At 43.3% G+C, this 20,289-nt stretch overlaps 1 protein-coding gene across 1 annotated transcript; it reads left to right on the top strand.

Moving 5' to 3' along the window:
* Positions 1–6,064: 6,064 nt before the first annotated feature.
* On the top strand, positions 6,065–19,220 carry LOC117455502 (claspin-like). The gene is made up of 19 exons (XM_071204757.1): positions 6,065–6,546; positions 7,438–7,555; positions 8,048–8,478; positions 8,683–8,829; positions 9,473–9,538; positions 9,621–9,693; positions 13,421–13,523; positions 13,688–14,232; positions 14,377–14,565; positions 14,698–14,867; positions 14,961–15,154; positions 15,993–16,048; positions 16,173–16,366; positions 16,477–16,975; positions 17,504–17,537; positions 17,722–17,803; positions 17,899–18,034; positions 18,148–18,310; positions 19,187–19,220. Exons 1-19 carry the CDS (start codon positions 6,520–6,522, stop codon positions 19,218–19,220), a joined length of 3,261 nt encoding a protein of 1,086 aa, XP_071060858.1. The 5' UTR covers positions 6,065–6,519.
* The last annotated feature ends 1,069 nt before the right edge of the window (positions 19,221–20,289 follow it).

Genomic DNA, 20,289 nt, shown 5'->3' with positions numbered 1-20,289 from the left:
GTTCTAATATATTACATTACATGTCACTTGTTAGACGCTTTTATCCAAAGCGAGTTACATACTCAATACTGTGAGCAATCCCCACAGGAGCCATTTGGGGTGAAGTGTCTTGCCCAGGGACACAACGACATGCTGACTGCAGTGGGGTTTGAACCTGTGACCCCTGATCCGAACACCAACGCACAACCCACTGCACCACACGCCATATTGACTTAAAATAGAGAACCTGTGTTACAGATTTTATTTACATTTTGAAAGTTCCTATATATTCGCTAAATCGGTATCTGAAGAAACTCACTCAATACATTGAAGTCAAAGATATCAGTGATTGCAACGAATACCAAGTATCACAAGTTTCTCAGTTTGTTCTTTGTTTCCCCAGTAAATTAATATATGGCAAAAAAAAACTTAAGTAATTAACTTTTCAGCCATTGTGTCAATCTGGGTTTTGCACCTACCTAATCATTACAACTCAAATGTGTTCCTATATTCAAATATTATAGGCCTAATACTACTGCACAACAATTTCACTCGTCATGGGATAATAAAGATTAATATTTTACGACCTTCCCTTTTGTTAACCCCCTTCAACCCCGCCCGCCTGAGGACTCCCGGCATTAAAAATCAGCTCTCAGAAAGCCGTGTCGTCACCATAGTCTGTATATATATATTAGAGATGGGCGAGTCATGATTCATCCGGATCATTAACCCGGATCCTAGTAATGAGCCGGTCGTGACGAGTCTCCCTCTCGATTAACCCGAGTCCTTTGAGTCCTACACCTGATGTGACGTAACAATTAAAACTATAAATTGCGTCACTCTTTACTCTCTTTATAACGTGTACAATCACATTACAACGTTGTTGTATCCAGAGATCCAGCAGACTCGTCGCCATGCACGAATCAACAGTAAATTCAGCCCCTCCTCCGGCTCCCGCGAGAGCCGTGAGTGAGCCGTGAGCCGTGAGTGAGCCGTGAGTCCGCAAATCTCTGAGTCTGCTGCGACTCGTCGAGGGAGCCGTGGGACTCGCGGGAGCCGTGGGACTCGCGGGAGCCGTGCGAGCCGGAGGAGGGGCTGAGTCTGCTGTAGATTCGTGCATGGGGACGAGTCTGCTGGATCTCTGGATCTGCTGCCTGCTATATGTTACGGCTCTGAGTCCTCGTAGGCTACTGGTCTCTCTCGATCATTGACCTGGATTCACGGATCCCGCGATTTTTCCGGCTCTAAATTAAGTTTCAGTGTAGACTTCTATGGGCATAGATATGTCTCATAATTATTTGTGTGAACATAAAAATAATTTGTGTGTAAATATGTGATTTGTAAATGTAAAACAACATCCACAAATGCATTTAAAAGATTTGCAAACTCACAAATACATTTGCAAGTGTAAAACGGATCTGCAAATACGCTAAATATGTTCACAAATTAAAAAAAGATCTGTGAATATCTCTTTAACATTTACAACTTTCGATCAGGCATTTCTGAATCCATTTTGTATTTGTGGACCAAAAATGCGCTCGCGGATCTCAAATCTCTGTTCACGGATCTCAAATCTCTGTTCGCGGATCTCAAATCTCTGTTCACGGATCTCAAGTCTCTGTTCGCGGATCGTCTTTTTACACACACGGAATTTTGAGACATATTTTCCGCCGGTCTCGGCTGAAATCTACTCGTGTCACTCGGTTATTTTCGGAAACCACGTGATGGCCCGCTGATGACTACATTTCCGCATGATTTCAAAGTAAGAGCATGATGGTTTGTTTAATGCTCTGTTTTTGTATTATAATGAACAGCGGAACGTTAGATGCATTCCTCATCACCATCACCATCATCATCATCACCATCACCCTCATCATCATGTTATAGTGATACAGTTAGTTTGTGTTATTGGTTCAATACAGCATATCTCGAGCACTTTCGTTGATGTTGAAGTGCAGGCTATACGCCACTTCCGGGTCCCGGGGAGCAGCTGGCGGCGAAGCAGCCCAGATAAAACTCTTTCTTCATTGTTTGTTGTGTATTCAGTCAAGCGGGTCAAAGTTACAAAGCACTTCACATCTTATTAATCGCCCTAATTTGACTTTACCAGTGCAGTAATAAAGTAATCTGTAGAAAAGCACCGTATTTAGGTCAGCCTTCATAGTAACGCTACATTACATGTTATAATATTCATCATGTCCTTTCTACTGATATATTCCTGTCTATTGCTTTCATTTGTATTTAATGTTATTGTGTTTATACTTGTTTCCACACATTTCACAATTTGGGATGAATGAAGTATCTATCTATATATGATATCCATCTATCTATCTATATCTGTCTGTCTATCTGTCTATCTGTCTGCCTATACCTACCTACGTACCTACCTACCAACTAGTTGTTTTGGTTGGAAAGGTTTTGTCATTGTATTGCTCTTTACCAGCACCTGCAGAGTACAGGACTTTACATTGTAAATATTATATCAATACATTGGTTTCTAGCATATATCATTTGCAAGTGTTTAAAACAAATGTGGGATCCTGATTTCATAAAAAGAAAGACATTCATGATTGTCATATTTTATTATGTAGGATACAGGACTGGAATTATTCTTACTTTTTACTCCACTTCATTTATGCAACAACTTTATTTCATGTTATGATTAGATTGTTTTGCTTGTATCATCCTTTGCAAATACATAGTCACAATGCTGGAAACAGGGCTTTTTCTCTGAGAGACGTAGATAACCCACTTATGAGAATATAATGCATTGGTGTATATTAAACTAGCCAACAGTATAAAAAGCACTACAAAAGTGTTGTCAATATTAACCATAAACATTTACATTAGTGAAATGACACATCAATCAATGTTTATTTTTATTTTATTTTTCACATCACATTAATGCAGGTATATAATCAAAAGTGTTAACACAGAGAACCTTTTAAAGCATAATGAGTACTTCAAATGTAAGTCCATTTGGCTAGTACTTACATACCTTTACTTAAGTAAGACTATAAAGGCAAGACTTTTACTTCAGTCAAGTATCTGAATACTTTGTCTGCTCCTAGTCCATGGATCCATTGCTCTTAATTTCCAGTCGTAAAGAGAACCAACTGTAATGTGTTCAAGTAGATGTCCTTTCCAAATGAATCTGATGGTAACATTGGGTCAATATTAGCATTAAGGTGTTCCATCTGTTGATCACTCAGAGGACTCCGGGTGACAGGAACAACTATTCCCAGTGTTCCTCACGCAGATGACCACTGGCCTCCCAGTCAATGTAGGGGATCTGTAATCTCTGTCACAAAAAACAAAACCGTTTTTAAAAATATGTATACTTTTCTTCCGCTGTTATGTACCGTTATAATTGTATACAAAAGAAGAATAAAGAAGTATCACTACATTCCTATGCATTAATATAATTACTTATATTGACTGTGCGTGGGCCTGGCAGTGGGAGATTCATTTCAGGCAAAAGTGTGCACAATCAACGGTAGGGCATGTATTTTAATTGTTTTAATAATTTATATGGTTATAAAATATAACATTGAAACACTGACGCAAAGAACAAGTATGTGGAATGTGTTATTAAGTAAGTTTACTTGACTACAGTCCAGTTCTGTATCCTACATAATAAAATATGACAATCGTTAATTTCTTTGTCAATTACTTTTATCAAATGAATATCCCACATTTGTTTTAAGCACTTTAAATGTTAGAAACAAATATTATAGGATTGATATAATATGTACAATATTTAAGTCCTGTACTCTGCAGGTACAGATAGATAGATCGATAGATAGATATATGGATAGATAGATAGATAGATAGAAAGATATATGGATATATAGATGGATATCATATATAATAATAATAATAATAATACATTACATTTATAAAGCGCTTTTCCTGGTGCTCAACGCGCTTACGAGCAAGTAAAACAAAATAACAACAAAAGTAGAAAGTGCTAAGCTCGGAGGAATAAGGGCAAGGGGTTATATACTTCATTCATCCCAAATTGTGAAATGTGTGGAAACAAGTATAAACACAATAACATTAAATACAAATGAAAGCAATAGACAGGAATATATCAGTGGAAAGGACACGATGAATATTATAACATTTAATGTAGCCTTACTATGAAGGCTGTGTATGTGAAAATAAAAATAAACATTGATTGATGTGTCATTTCACTAATGTAAATGTTTATGGTTAATATTGACAACACTTTTGTAGTGCTTTTTATACTGTTGGCTAGTTTAATATACACCAATGCATTATATTCTCATAAGTGGTTATCTACGTCTCTCAGAGAAACAGCCCTGTTTCCAGCATTGTGACTATGTATTTGCAAAGGATGATACAAGCAAAACAATCTAATCATAACATGAAATAAAGTTGTTGCATAAATGAAGTGGAGTAAAAAGTAAGAATAATTCCAGTCCTGTATCCTACATAATAAAATATGACAATCATGAATGTCTTTCTTTTTATGAAATCAGGATCCCACATTTGTTTTAAACACTTGCAAATGATATATGCTAGAAACCAATGTATTGATATAATATTTACAAAGTAAAGTCCTGTACTCTGCAGGTGCTGGTAAAGAGCAATACAATGACAAAACCTTTCCAACCAAAACAACTAGTTGGTAGGTAGGTACGTAGGTAGGTATAGGCAGACAGATAGACAGATAGACAGACAGATATAGATAGATAGATGGATATCATATATAGATAGATACTTCATTCATCCCAAATTGTGAAATGTGTGGAAACAAGTATAAACACAATAACATTAAATACAAATGAAAGCAATAGACAGGAATATATCAGTAGAAAGGACACGATGAATATTATAACATGTAATGTAGCGTTACTATGAAGGCTGACCTAAATACGGTGCTTTTCTACAGATTACTTTATTACTGCACTGGTAAAGTCAAATTAGGGCGATTAATAAAATGTGAAGTGCTTTGTAACTTTGACCCGCTTGACTGAATACACAACAAACAATGAAGAAAGAGTTTTATCTGGGCTGCTTCGCCGCCAGCTGCTCCCCGGGACCCGGAAGTGGCGTATAGCCTGCACTTCAACATCAACGAAAGTGCTCGAGATATGCTGTATTGAACCAATAACACAAACTAACTGTATCACTATAACATGATGATGAGGGTGATGGTGATGATGATGATGATGGTGATGGTGATGAGGAATGCATCTAACGTTCCGCTGTTCATTATAATACAAAAACAGAGCATTAAACAAACCATCATGCTCTTACTTTGAAATCATGCGGAAATGTAGTCATCAGCGGGCCATCACGTGGTTTCCGAAAATAACCGAGTGACACGAGTAGATTTCAGCCGAGACCGGCGGAAAATATGTCTCAAAATTCCGTGTGTGTAAAAAGACGATCCGCGAACAGAGATTTGAGATCCGTGAACAGAGATTTGAGATCCGCGAGCGCATTTTTGGTCCACAAATACAAAATGGATTCAGAAATGCCTGATCGAAAGTTGTAAATGTTAAAGAGATATTCACAGATCTTTTTTTTATTTGTGAACATATTTAGCGTATTTGCAGATCCGTTTACACTTGCAAATGTATTTGTGAGTTTGCAAATCTTTTAAATGCATTTGTGGATGTTGTTTTACATTTACAAATCACATATTTACACACAAATTATTTTTATGTTCACACAAATAATTATGAGACATATCTATGCCCATAACTTCTAACAAAATGGTCATGTTGTGCAACAGTCTCCTGTAATAATATCTGCATTTCCAATAAGGATCTTACTTGGAAACTCGTTTATTTTGAACATGGCACACAAAAAGAAACAAATGATAGAAAATTGCAAAACAGTTAGAATATATAAAATGTAATTATACAATTATTATTATTATTATTATTATTATTATTATTATTATTAAATGAAAACACAATTGTGCAAAATTAGCTTAAGTACAGGAACATATTAAAATAACTATATACATATAATGCAAAACACTTATTTTTTAAAATGCACACACACACACACATGTTTTATTAAAGCAAAATACACTGTGTAGCGGAGGTTAATGTAACGTTAGTTTAATATGCTGGTTAAATGCAACAACTTTTCGGTTTCACCGGTAGGATTTCTACGGTCTTGGTCATGCTGACTCATATGACTCAAATGACTCAAATGACTCAGTCACACATCCAGTGTGCCACACTGGGCGGTAACAAACCGGGACGGACGGACCAATAGGAAACGAGAACGAGACGATTGACACTCAATGACGAACAACTGTGGCCCAGCTGTCACGGCGCGCGAAATATCAAATAGTCTAATCGGTGTGTAACGTTAGGGAACAGGCGGGAGGAAGAGAAACAGCCCGGTTAAAGTCTTTATAAATGTGCTTTACAAGTCTAAAATAGCCTTTGTCACACAGACATTTGCTTCTCCGAGTGGCTGCCGGGAATCGACGAAGCGTCTGTTTCTGCTGGTTTATTTCACAAAAGAGCGAAAACTAGACGGCGGACAAAGATGAGCCTGGTCGTCTCTCAACAACAGGTGAGGAAATGTAACTTTCGATATCGATTTACCGTTAAAGTATCAGACTGACATATATGCCATCCTAGCTATGAGTTAGGATAAAAGACAGGCAAGATCACACGCATTCAAGAAAGACATACATGTGCTAATAGTAGCTGTAGTTAGCTTTAGCCACATAGCTAACGTTGGCTGGCTAGTTTAGGTTTAGCCAGTTGGAATGGTGGTTGTCCTCTTGGTCTGGTCACAACGATCAAATGCATGCTAGTTAGGCGTTTTATATTGTTGACCACTGTTCAAATCCTACATCTAGGAATATTATATTATCTGTAGTGAAATACGATTGTGATTTGTCCCTGAAATACTTATAATGTATGGTACATGTTACATTAGCTAAGGTAACTGCAAATGCTGAAACGAATCAATGTCGCCAGCTAACGCACTGCTCATTGTTTGGTGTATTTCAAGGCGCCACTAAGGTATTATAACACCAATCCGGCTGCTTTAACTCACTCAATCGAAAACAATACATACATACATTTGCAAAGATAACAAATATTGTATCTGAAACTGGATATTGACCTAGTGCCCCCGATTCTAGGTTATAGGTTACTCAAGCAGATAATATAATAATGTATGCTGACCTATTTTGCAATGGATTTAAAAGGAGCAACTATTTAAGCTTCTTAGAGAGTGCTGTTTGATTTAGTGCCAATATTATTATCTGTGTTAATTCAGAAACAGACCAAAAAGTGACATTGAGTTTTGGAATATATCAACAGCTGCAAGCTCCACTTTAATCATGCAAGTTATACATAGCAACTTGTTGAGTTATTTTAACTATTGTAATAGTATACAGAGCAATAATACAGAAAGTGCACTTTATCTTTATTTTTGTGTTTTTGTTCCCAGACTGAGGGTCTCCCGGCTGTGGTCCCAACGGCCCCAGAGAGTGATTCAGACAGCGGGATGGGCTCTCCAGAGGAGGAGATGGTGTTGGAGGCAGCCAACAAAAGAGTGGAGCTTCCAGGTAAAGGAACACAACAAAAGATGACAATTCAGCCTGAGAGAGATGGGGCAGGAGCCACTTTGGCTGTGTAAATGTGGGCATTCATGTTCATTTCCATTCAATAACAAACATTTGTTACATTTACATGGACACAAAGCTTACAATAAGTGCAGTACTCAAATGATTATTCAAATCGAATACAAGGATCCACTTAACTCACGCAAAGTCAAATCTATCCGTACAAAATGTCTAAAGATTTGAATAATTAAATGTGTTTTTATTCTGCATTGACTGCACATGCAGAATAAAAATGGTATTCATTTGTCTTATTTTGAAGAATGACAATTCCATGATATGCAATTTAAAAACAAATATGCATTATTGAGATATACTAGAACATAAAAATAAAAGCACAACACACCGGACAAACAGAACCAATATCAGAAAAATTACAATTAATCTGTATTTTGTGCCATATATTTGATTGGTTCTAAATTGGTATTTTGTTTTCAGATTCTGAAGATGATGAAGACATCACTGTTCACAGAAAGCCTCATCGTAATGCCATAAGAGACAGTGAGAGTGAGGAAGAGGAGGCTGCTGGGGACAACGGTCCAATGGCCGAAGCCTTAGTCTTATCTGCTTCCAGCGGAGAGGAGATGGAGACTGAAAAGGCAGAAAAGAAGGGTGATAGGAAAGAGAAAGGGGCCCAGAAGAGCAAGAGAATCATCCGTGCTCCCATTGACAGTGAAGACAGTGAGCCCGAGCAAGAGAAAGGTGGAGAAATGGAGGAGGACCAAAAGAAGGAGGTGAGGAAGGAAACAAAATCGATGAAGGAACATAAGAAGAGAGAGAAGAGTCGGAGACACAGGGAGAAAAAGGAAAAGGGCAGCAAGGCGGTGGAAAAACTGAAGAAGAAGGAGCGGTTCTCTGAAATAAATGAGGTTTGTGAAGCTTTTTTCTCTCAGTGGTGTTTTTAATTTCTTATGCAGAGACTCTAGTATTGAGATTCTTTACTGACATATAATGAGCTATACCACAGTGTGCATTTGTCTCCATTAGAAGCATAAACCTCTACACAAAGTACCAGTAGGTTACATGATCAATTATTTTGTGTAATTTAAAGACAACTTGCACTCATTTCCCAGAACGCACCTCTCCCTCGGGGTCTGAACGATAGTGGCTGTCTGCTGGGCGACACGGATCTGTTTGACACGGGGCTGGACGATGATGAGGAGGAAGAGTCTCTGGAGGCCATCAGAGCTGCTGTCAAGCAAAAAATTAAAAAACAAAAGGTACAAATATGATCGGCAATTCAAATTGTTCATCACTGTGTGTATATTTCAAAAGGTGTTGGCAGGATTTTAAGCACTTGCTTTTTTGTTCAGCTTATTGGTACGCATAACAATGGTAACAGATTTTGTTAAATGAATTTGAGTTAAATGTTGTTAAAGGGGTACATTAGTTGGCAGTGTCAATTTAGTCTGACGCAGAGCAGTTGATTAAACGTCACAGGTGCATTAAATTGTAAAGCTGCCATGTGGGCAGGCCGGCTCGATTATAGCAAAAATCATAATCACGATTAATTTTGGTCAATATTGATATCACGATTATTAAAAATGATTATTCACTGACTTTGAAAACATCCATTTATTGAACTTTTGAAAAAAAATTTGAACAGTATGTTTTTAACTGTTCATTACCCTGAACTTTAAGTATAATTCAACTGAAAAACCAATACAAAAGTAAATAATACATTTAAATAAATACCGATAAAGAAGATCAACAAATATTTTAAATATTTAAGATTAAAATACGATTCATTGCACAGCCCTACGTGTGGGAGCTATTTATTTATGAATTGCAATGGTTTGCATGACATTTTGCAGAGGTTGTCTACACAGGCCTTTGTGTAACCAGTGTTTGATATTTCTGCAGGATCCTCTCCTGGGTGATGAAGAGGAGGAAGATGATGAAGATGAAATGGAGAAACCTCAGCGTGTGGTATGCATAGGCACAATTCTTGACTTTTATTCTTAATCCTGTTAAAAAGCAGCTTCATTCTCAACATGTGTGATGCTCTCAGGAGAGGAAAGCCGCACGTGCCAGCAGAGATGCGATGAAGCAGCTCCACAGCGAGTCCCAGAGGCTGGTCCGAGGTCAGTTCACAGGAAACACTTCTATTCACTTGTATCTATTGTGGCAATTCAGTTTTCATAATAATAATAATAAATTGGATTTATATAGCGCTTTTATAATACCCAAAGACGCTTTACAATATGAGGGGGGGGGGTAGATAGACTGGGGCAGGTAGACAACAGACTAAGAAAAAACGACAAAACAAAACACAGTGGCAGTCAGGAGGAGGTCGAAAATGAGTGGGGGGGTGTTTTACGGATAGAGAGAGGTGAAAAGATGGGTTTTGAGGCGGGACTGGAACAGAGTGAGGGACTCGGACTCACGGAGGTCTTGGGGGAGGGAGTTCCAGAGTTTTGGGGCGGCCACAGAGAAGGCTCTGTCTCCAAAGCTCCGGAGATTGGCAGTGGGGGTGGAAAGCAGGCCGGCCGAGGTGGATCTGAGGGTCCGGGGAGGATGGTAGGGGATGAGAAGGTCAGTGAGGTACGGGGGGGCCAGATGGTGGAGGGCTTTATAGGTAAGGACCAGGAGTTTGTAGTTGATGCGGTGAGTAACGGGAAGCCAGTGTAGTTCTTTGAGGACCGGGGTGATATGGTGCCATGATTTAGTGTGGGTGAGAAGTCTGGCGGCTGCGTTCTGAACACGCTGGAGTCTACTGAGGGAGGTGGAGCTGATGCCGTATAGGAGGGAGTTACAGTAGTTGAGGCGGGAGGAGATGAAGGCGTGAATGAGTCGCTCAGCTGCGGGGCGGGTGAGATAGGGACGGATTTTGGCAATGTTGCGGAGATGGAAAAATGAGATTTTGACAACTTGGCGGATGTGGGAGTCAAGGGAGAGGGTGGTATCGAATATACCCCCGAGGTTGCGTGCCTGGGTTGAGGGGGAAACAGGGGTGCCATCGATGGTCAGTGTGAGGTTGGGGGTTTTACTGAGGGTGGATTTGGAGCCGATGAGGAGGAGTTCAGTTTTATTGCTGTTGAGTTTAAGAAAGTTTTTTTGCATCCAGGATTTCAAGTCAGTCAGACAGGATTCAATGTGGGTGATGGGGGGGTTATGGAGGGATTTGGTGCTGAGGTAGATTTGAGTGTCATCGGCGTAGCAGTGGAAGTCCAGGTTGTAGTAGCGGAGAATCTGACCAAGGGGGAGGATGTAGATGATGAAGAGGAGGGGGCCGAGTACTGAGCCTTGGGGAACACCTTGGGTGACTGTAGCGGTGGCAGAGGAGTGGTTGTTGAGGGAGATGAAGTGGGATCTGTCGGAGAGATATGACTGGAGCCACCTGAGTGCAGTACCTTCGATACCGATGTCTTGGAGTCGGGTGAGCAGGATGTTGTGGCTCACGGTATCAAAGGCTGCACTCAGGTCGAGGAGGATGAGGATGTTGAGGGAACCGGTGTCAGCAGAGGTGAGGAGGTCATTGAGGACCCTGACGAGTGCCGTTTCTGTGCTGTGATGGGGACGAAAACCAGACTGAAGGGGTTCGAAGAGGTGATTTGATTGAAGATGGCGGTGAAGTTGTTTGGAGATGATGCGTTCTATTGTCTTGGAGAGAAAGGGGAGGTTGGAGATGGGGCGGTAATTACTGAGGGATGAGGGATCCAGACTGGGTTTTTTAAGGATGGGAGTGACAGCAGCAGTTTTAAAGGCAGAGGGAACGGTTCCTTGGGACAGGGAGGAGTCGGGGTTTGAGGAGCTTGTTGACGGTGGAGAAGAGGGTCCTGGGGTTGCGGGAGGGGTCGGTGAAGATGTTGGAGAGGTAAGCTGATTTTGCGGCAGTGAGGGCGTCTCTGTAGGTGGTGAGATGAAGATTGTAGGATTGGTGGTGAACTGTGAGGGATGATTTTTTTGTTAAGCATTCAAGCTGACGGCCGGTTTGTTTCATTCTACGGAGTGCAGGGGTGAACCAGGGAGACGAGGTTGTAAAGGTGACAGTTTTCCTTTTGAGGGGGGCCGGGCTGTTGAGGGAGGTGAGAAGGGTGGAGTTGAGGTGATTGAGTAGGTCATCAGGTGTGCTGAGGTTCGAGTCCAGGGGGAGAGTAGAGGATAGCAGGTGGGATAGGTGCTGGGGATCGACAGAGCGTAGGTTACGGAAGGTGATGTTCCTGGAAGGGGGGGGGTAGCGGACAGGGGAGGTGATGGCGAACTGTATAAGTTTGTGGTCAGAGAGGGGAAAGGGGCAGGGGTGGAGGTCGAGTAATGGGAGGTTGGTGGAGCAGACAAGGTCAAGGATGTGTCCTTTATCATGGGTGGGGAAGGTGACAAGTGAGAAGTTGTCCAGAAGGGAGGAAAGTTCAGAGGCATGTTTGCAGGTGGGGGAGTCCATGTGGATGTTTAAGTCACCAAGGAGTAACAGACGTGGGGAGAGGGATGAAGCAATGATGAGGAGTTCAGTGAGATCAGAGAGGAAGGAGGGGTCCGGTTTGGGGGGCCGGTAGATGAGGATGACTGTCAGTGAGGGAGGGGCTTTGAAGGCGAGGAATTCAAAGGATGGTACTGAGGGGAGGGTGAGTTCTGTAATCCGGATGTTCTGGTTGTGGATGACAGCCAGCCCACCACCACGGCGTGAGGGGCGGGGTTTCGTGATGTAATTAAAACCAGGAGGTGATGTTTGGTTGAGGGAGAATAAGTCGTTGGGTTGTTGCCAGGTTTCAGTGAGCAGAAGGAAGTCAATCGATTTGTCCAGAATTTGTTCGTGAAGGATGTGGGTTTTGTTGGTAAGTGACCGGATGTTGAGGAGGGCGAAGTTGGTCAGGTGGGGGATTGGAGGGGTGGTGGCAGGGTGGAGAGGTATGAGGTTATCCAGGTTAGCAACACGAGGGTGGGGAGGAGAAGGGGGGTGGTGGTGGAGCAGAGGTGGGGGGCATGGTGGTAGGGAGAACTGGTTTGTTATGCGTATTGGGAGGCGGAGGGGAGTGAAATCCGCTCCGGGTATTCTGTGGAGCTGGGAATGTGGAGGAGCAGGTTGTGTTGGGAGGCGGAGGGGAGTGGAATCCGGTCCGGGTATTCCGTGCAGTGTAAGAGGAACAGTAGGAGGTGCGCTCTGATGACGCCTCAAGTGTGCGACAGTGTGTTGGGTAGAGCAGATGGATGGTATGGATTGTTGTCCGTGCTGAGAGTAAACGAAACTGCGACGAGTGCTTCGGTGGATGTAGCGGGGTCGACGGAGGAGTCCAAGATGTCTGATGACTGAGGTGGATAACGGGATGGAGGATTTATTAAGTGACAGAAGCTGTGAGACGGTGTATTTCAGCATGATGACAGGCGGAAAGGCTGGACGCAGTGGGTTAGCGGCGACCGCGGCTAGCAGGCTAGCTGCACAGAGGTAGATGATTCCCGTGGAGACGAGGAAAATCCACGACATGGGAGGAGGACGTGAACAGCGGGACGGAACAGATGCACCCCAGATACGAAGGCAGGAGGCAGAGAGAGTCCAAGGATGTTGTGTGCGGTGAGGACAGACAGGAGGTAGGTGATGTAGCAGATAGCAAATAGCCACCCGGCACTTTGATGGGTGAGGGCAGCCAGTTACAGACAGCAGCAGAGGCAGAAGTCCAAAGTAACTTACAAAAAGTCCAAAGTAACTTACAAAAAGTCCGAGGTAACTAACAAAATGATAGCTGGTGTGGAAGAGGGTAGCAGAGGCGGAAAAGCGGCGAACAATCAGCCCCGGCGTCCTTTCTCGCTGAAGGTGTACACACGGAGACTCATGATGTGTGTTTGCATCTTTGACATGTTGTTCTGTCTCTGTAGAGTCCACGCTTGGCCTCCCCTATCACATCCCTCAGCCCAAGACCATCGACCAGTTCTTCAAGAAGAGGGCCAGGCCAGAGGGTCCCGCCATGAGACTGTTAAAGTAAGGATTAATGTAACGGATAACACGCATGTAGGGCAACAGCTGGCCATACGGGAACAAAATGACTGTCCATTGTAATGATTTTATAATAGGAAGTGCATTTCCTTCATACACACACAATGAACATTTACTCACACTCATTTTTACGTTTTTCTTCTCATCAGATCTACCAAATTTTCAGCCAGGATGTTGGAGACGCCATTAGCTCCTCCTCCCCCCATCATCGCACCCAGTGAGCAGCCACCCACAGAGCAGGACTCTCCTCCGTCCACTCAGATCCAGTCCATCCCTCTTCCTGCCGCCACCTCGTCCCAGCTGCAGGAGAGCCTCAGCCCAGCCAGAAAGGCAGCAGCGAGCCTCGACCAGGACTCTGGACCCATGCTGTACCTCTCTGAGAGTCTGCAGGAGTCAGAGGGAACAGATGCACAGAGACGTGCCTCTGATTCTGGGGAAGCTTGTCCTGCAGAGCAAAGCCAGAATGCGGTGATGTCCGACGCCCCTCAGAGAGAGTCTGGGGCTGTGGTGGAGCCTTTAAACGCTCGGTGTGCTGATTCTGCTGTTAAAGAGCCTTCAGTACAGCAACCCACCAAACCCAAGAAGGACAAATTTGCCTTACTGAAGAAGTTCGGACTGAACCCTCCACCCGTCGCTAAGCTGTGTGCAGATGAAGGAGCCTTTGTTCAGCTCGAGCCTCCACAGCTCAACTCTGGTGAGTGATGATTTTTTTTTAGGATCGACGTAAAGTAAGAAAAGAGAAAGTGTGAGAATGAGTGCATTTGATCTATATATTGTATTTAAGGGGAGAGAAACTTGTTGACAAATGATCTTGTTTTCACCTCTTTCCTTCAACTAGGGGTTGAGGCACTGAAGGAGCGTTACTTTCGTCACTCCAAAAAGCACGTACGGCCTCAAGGAGAACGAACGATGCAGCTCACCATCGTCCGCAAAGACAGCGCCCCCTCTGGACAGGAGGAGCTGCACACTGAGTCGCTCACTGTCACTGTTAAAGAGGGAGCAGAGGAGCTTCCGACCACCAAACCAGGTATGGATCCACATGTGAAGTCCATTTAGAGGCCGTGGACCAGATCGTTTATGTACGTTTCAGCATCAATACCAAAGAACGGAGAAATAAAACTTGGAGGTGTAACAATATTCCTCTGTTCCTTTTCTTTAGGGGAGAAGCTGCTGACTCTGAAGCAGCGCCTGCAGCTCGCCATGGCCCAGAGGAGACAGGAGGACAGGGAACGCAAGGCTGAGCTGAATCGCCTCGACAATGAGGACTGTGGAGAGGATGAAGAGGAGGAGGAGGAGGAAGACATGACGGATGAGTCTGAGGCAGAAGAGGTAAGAGAAGTGTGTTTGTTGTTGCTTTTGAAATGACTAACATGCTTTATATATTTTTGTACTCACGGAAAACCTGATCTTCTCCTTTAACAGAATGTAGATGATTTACTGGGAGGGGATGATGGTGAGGAAGAAGAGAAGGAACATGAAGACGAGGAAGGCAGTGTGACCCGGAGTATTAGAAGTCTGTCTCCTGTGGCTCTGAATGGACCATCGCCGGTTCCTGACATGATGAACAGGGACTGCACACTCCTGCTGTTCCCCGGGAACTCCTGCTCTCGCACAGGGTCAGTGTGTGTGTGTGGGGAGTGTCTAGTTGTGTGTCTTGGTATGTTTTTACCATTGTAACTAGGGATGCTCTGATCGAGATCGGCCGACACTTTTCTCTGTGCGCGGCAAAACAAGCTCGCCAAAATGGCCTCACCAGTCTGGCAGTATTTTAAGGTGTCCTAAAATGACGATAAAAAAGCGGTATGCAACGTGTGTGTGAAGCAGAAATCCTGCAGCTCCGCCCGCTGTGACGGACCGGTGAGCGGAGCAAAACACACACTACGAGTTAGACCTAACAGACTTAGCTATTTTATCTACCTCTGGAACAAGCTAAACTAGTTATACATATATTTATTCTTCACTGTCGGGTCACTCATTACTGGATCAGTGAGCTGCATGAGATACTGATAGGCTGTCAGGAGAGAGGAAAGGAGAGCGCTTCCGCTCATTTCTCCCGTGTTATTATCCAAAGTGAATGTAAACTTGAATAATGTACATCATTTGAATGTAATAATTAAGTTGATTGTTGTTTGTGGAAGCTCCAGTGAATGACCCCCATTAACTAAGTTTTAAACATCACTTTAAATGGAAGATTTAAAGTGATGTTTAAATCTTCCATTTAGGCCCCGCCCGCTCGATCGGATCGGCGATCGAGCCTCCCTAATTGTAACTTAAATTAATCGGCGAATTGTAAGCAAGTTTCTGTTACTTAACCATAACCTGGTTGTCCTATTAATGAAAACAAAACTTGTCAAATAGCTATGCATTCGCACAAACATTTTTTTTCTTATCGTTGTTGTTCATTTTAAATTTGTTTGCGCAGTATATTGACATATGATCTGCTTTACTTTTTAGCGATGGTTTAAGACAGTCTGGTCCTTTTGGGCAGAACAGCTGCAGCAATAAGATGGGTGAGTAAAAAGAAAGACCTTTGTTTTATTTACATTATTTCACTTTAAGAGCTTTTATTGGGTGAATCCTTTTGTGCAAAATGTGTGTATTATCTTCTCACTCTCTGGTCCTTCCTGTCTTCAGAGGACGAAGACTCTCTGTCCCTGGTGAAGGACAACAGCAACAACAGCAGCTTTGAGCTGGCTGGCTCCATGATCACCTCGTACCAGCCTATCAGCTATCAGCGCTCTGCAGGGAAAAGCATCTCCAACTCCTCCATTTTCCGCTCCCCCCCTCGATGCTCCTTCAGGCCCAGCTTCCTCGGCTCTGCCTCTAGGGTAAGATATCATATTTTTCATTATGTTTAAGACACCAACAAATCTAAATAACATCATCAGTGGTTTGAAATCTCCCAAACATATGTCCACCTTTTTTTTTCCTCCACCAGAGTTCAGGCAAACTCTCTGAGCCCTCCCTCTCCCTCCCGGTTGAGGACTCCCAGGACTTGTATGCCCCTCCGTCCCCAGGAGCCGACTCGGGGCCCCACAGCAGAGCGGCTTCGGGCCCCGGAGGAGACTCCCAGGGTCGCTTCTCCCTGGAGGAGGACCCCCACTCGCAGTTACTGGATGCCGACGGCTTCCTGAACGTGGGGCCGCGGCCCGGTGCCCCCCACTCCCACAAGAGACAGTTGATCCTGGACAGCCTGGATGAAAACGCCATGGACGCTAACATGGGGGAGCTGATGGGCATGTGCTCGGGAGTTTTCGGCTCCAGCAGGGCTGAGGGCCTCGGAGCCACGCAGGAGGGAGAGCTGCTCGGGATGTGCTCCGGAGTGTTCCCACCAACACAGGCAGGAGAGGACAGAAGGGCACGGGACCACGATGAAGAGTCTGATAACACCATGGATCAGCTGCTGGGGCTCTGCTCAGGGAAATTCCCCAGTCAAGGTAAAGATTTGCTGACTTTTTTTAATATGGTGTATTTTATGTTCAATCACCTACAGTGTGCAAAAAAGGTTTGACAGACAGGCTCACACTAGACAAGACATTCAGGTCTTAATAATTTAACTATATTAAAATGTATTTATTGTGAAGGGGAAATAAATGGTTAGCTTGAGGCAGATAAACTATGCCGTTGAGATGAGTGACTTGTTCAAATTCATACTTTTTGTGTTTTGGTTTGAATTTCTCTTGTTATGATTAAACTTTATCAACATATTTCTAAAGCTATGATATTCTGTCTTTTCCAATGTACGCTGTTTCACATGTATACAAAGATACCCAAGCAATATTTACCAGACGCCTGAACGTAAATCACATCAGACATTACAAAAAATGTATGTACTTTCCTTTATGTACATTTCCTGTTGCCCTGGGTCTTTAACATTTTTAATTTCAATGTTTAAGAAATGGTTTGAATTATTGTTTTTCCAGCTACACAACATTTACATTTGTTTCCCTTTGCTGCCAATTCAGGTTCTGCTCGCATGGCTTCGCGAGCACAAGACAGGTACAGTACCAAAAGAAAGACCTGGAATAATCCAAATCATCATACATATTATTCTATCTATTCCCTCTTTTTCTACTACTCATTATTTCAAACCCTTTAACAGCGTACATCGAAGGTAACATTAATTGGAATATCTATATTCAGTGTAAGATTCTCATGCTCATTTCTTTTTCTTAATCTAAAGTAACAAGAAGCCAGATGAAGGAGAGGAGGATGAGGACTGCGAGTTCCGGCTTCTGTCAGATGTGGAAAGTCACAGCGAACAGGTGAGAACACGTGCCTCCATTTTGATTAGTCAAATTCAACATACTGGATTTACGTCTATTGGATGCAAATGACAAGTGAATTGTATATTTCATAGGAGGATGATGATGATGGTTTGGCGGAAAAAGAGGAGGATGGAGAGGAGGCCGATGAAGACGCTGGTGATGATGATGTAGAAGAGGAGGAGATGCAAGCTGTCTTGCACCACACAGAGTCAAGAAAAAGAAGAAAATGTAAGTGAAGAATCAAATGGAACTGTTTAGGTAGCACCATGGACATACACGCGTCGTATACTATGATCACGCTGTAGCCCTCGTGTTGATAGTCTCTCACATGCTGTTCTCAGGCATATGGCCGACTACCTGGAGGCAGAGGCCGAGCTGTCCGGCCAGCGACATGGACAGTGACGATGAGGACGGCGACGGAGGAAGCGAATACGAGGAAGAGGAGCTTCTCGAGGATCTTCCCTCTGATGAAGAGCTGCAGGACCAGGTCAACAAGATCCACATGTGTGTAGTAATGTCCCAAGATAAGGCTGCCTTAAGGAGTTTCCTCCAATTGCTGCTCCGCTCATAATAGAGTTGCTGGGATACGGGAGTTGGCATCACAAGGGCTCCCTTGACAAAATTGAATGGGATTTTTCCATGGATTTTGGAGTATAGCAGAAATAAGCTCTGAATCAAACGCATGCTTATGATGCATGTTTTGTTCAGCAGTATACTCTCAATATATTAAGCACAACTTGAATGACTTTGATGTGTAAATGCAATCACCAGAAGTACATAGCTAACGTTATAAAGGAACTAGTTCACTGACACATGCAGCGCATTACCACGCTAAGCTAAAGGCTGCTAATGTTTAGTCAATTGTTAGCAACCACTTCAGACACTCACTGTTGGTATTAACTGCAGAGTAAGCAGTGAGCTTGTGTTAACCACAGACATTATTTAAAGCATCTCACTGAAAACATATTCACAAAACCTCAGACTTTGAAAGGAAGGAACCTGGAATGGCTAAAATGCTGACTTACTGCGCCGCTCTTTAGGATTAACTCTTAGAAGTTTGTAGGGGTGTTGAACTGTGCTCAAACTTACTGTTTTGATAAATCTTACGTATTTAGGTCACGGTTCCGTAAAACATTTTTTATCATTATTTTGAAAATTCTTAACATTTAACAAAAGTTTATAACACTCTTCATTATTTAGTTATAGACTGGGTCACAGGGAATATCAAGCTGAGGGAGTTGCATAACGAACCGATGATTCTGAACCAAACAACTTGTGAGATATACATGTCCCTTTCACCCCCAGAAACAATGCAATGAGGACGTCTTCTTAAGTTTAGCATTAAATGTGAAATCTCACCATCTGGGATTGTTCCTACAGGAAGCAGATCATGGATGTGGACAAGCGCAGCTGAGGATCTACCAGGAGCGTTACCTCGCTGACGGCGACCTTCACTCCGACGCCCCCGGACGAGCTCGCCAGTTCCGCTGGAAAAACATGGGTGAGATATAGATTGAGGGAATGAATACCAATATTGTATACTATGTACACTGGTATTTAGAAATGGAGTTGTTAAACCCAACTTTTTGAATCTCTTTCCAGACGATGGTTTCAACATGGACAGGACGGGGCAGAGGGAGAGGGGAGGAGAGAGGGATGGGGAAGGATGATGAGGATGAGGTGGACCCGCTGAGCTCCAGAGGAGGAAGGACAGGCTGGAGAAAGAACAGTGGCTAGAGAAACAGGTATGTTGCGTTTTTGCAAGTAATAAGAGTTATACCTAGATAATATTCAGGAGACATCATTAAATATAAATGTGCAGTATTACGGTAATAATATTACCACAGTCTTCAAAGAAAACATTTGGTTGATTCTTCCCTCTCTTCTGCATGAGGGGGGGGGGGGGGGGAGAGGGTCCTGGGGTTTGCGGGAGGGGTCGGTGAAGATGTTGGAGAGGTAAGCTGATTTTGCGGCAGTGAGGGCGTCTTGTAGGTGGTGAGATGAAGTTTGTAGGATTGGTGGTGAACTGTGAGGGATGATTTTTTTGTTAAGCGTTCAAGCTGACGGCCGGTTTGTTTCATTCTACGGAGTGCAGGGGTGAACCAGGGAGACGAGGTTGTAAAGGTGACAGTTTTCCTTTTGAGGGGGGCCAGGCTGTTGAGGGAGGTGAGAAGGGTGGAGTTGAGGTGATTGAGTAGGTCATCAGGTGTGCTGAGGTTCGAGTCCAGGGGGAGAGTAGAGGATAGCAGGTGGGATAGGTGCTGGGGATCGACAGAGCGTAGGTTACGGAAGGTGATGTTCCTGGAAGGGGGGGGGTAGCGGACAGGGGAGGTGATGATGGCGAACTGTATAAGTTTGTGGTCAGAGAGGGGAAAGGGGCAGGGGTGGAGGTCGAGTAATGGGAGGTTGGTGGAGCAGACAAGGTCAAGGATGTGTCCTTTATCATGGGTGGGGAAGGTGACAAGTGAGAAGTTGTCCAGAAG

This window comes from Pseudochaenichthys georgianus, chromosome 11, assembly GCF_902827115.2.
Source record: "Pseudochaenichthys georgianus chromosome 11, fPseGeo1.2, whole genome shotgun sequence".
In the NCBI taxonomy this organism is placed as follows: Eukaryota; Metazoa; Chordata; class Actinopteri; order Perciformes; family Channichthyidae; genus Pseudochaenichthys; species Pseudochaenichthys georgianus.
Note: the sequence above shows the minus strand (reverse complement) of the source record. Positions and strands in the feature narration are given on the sequence as shown.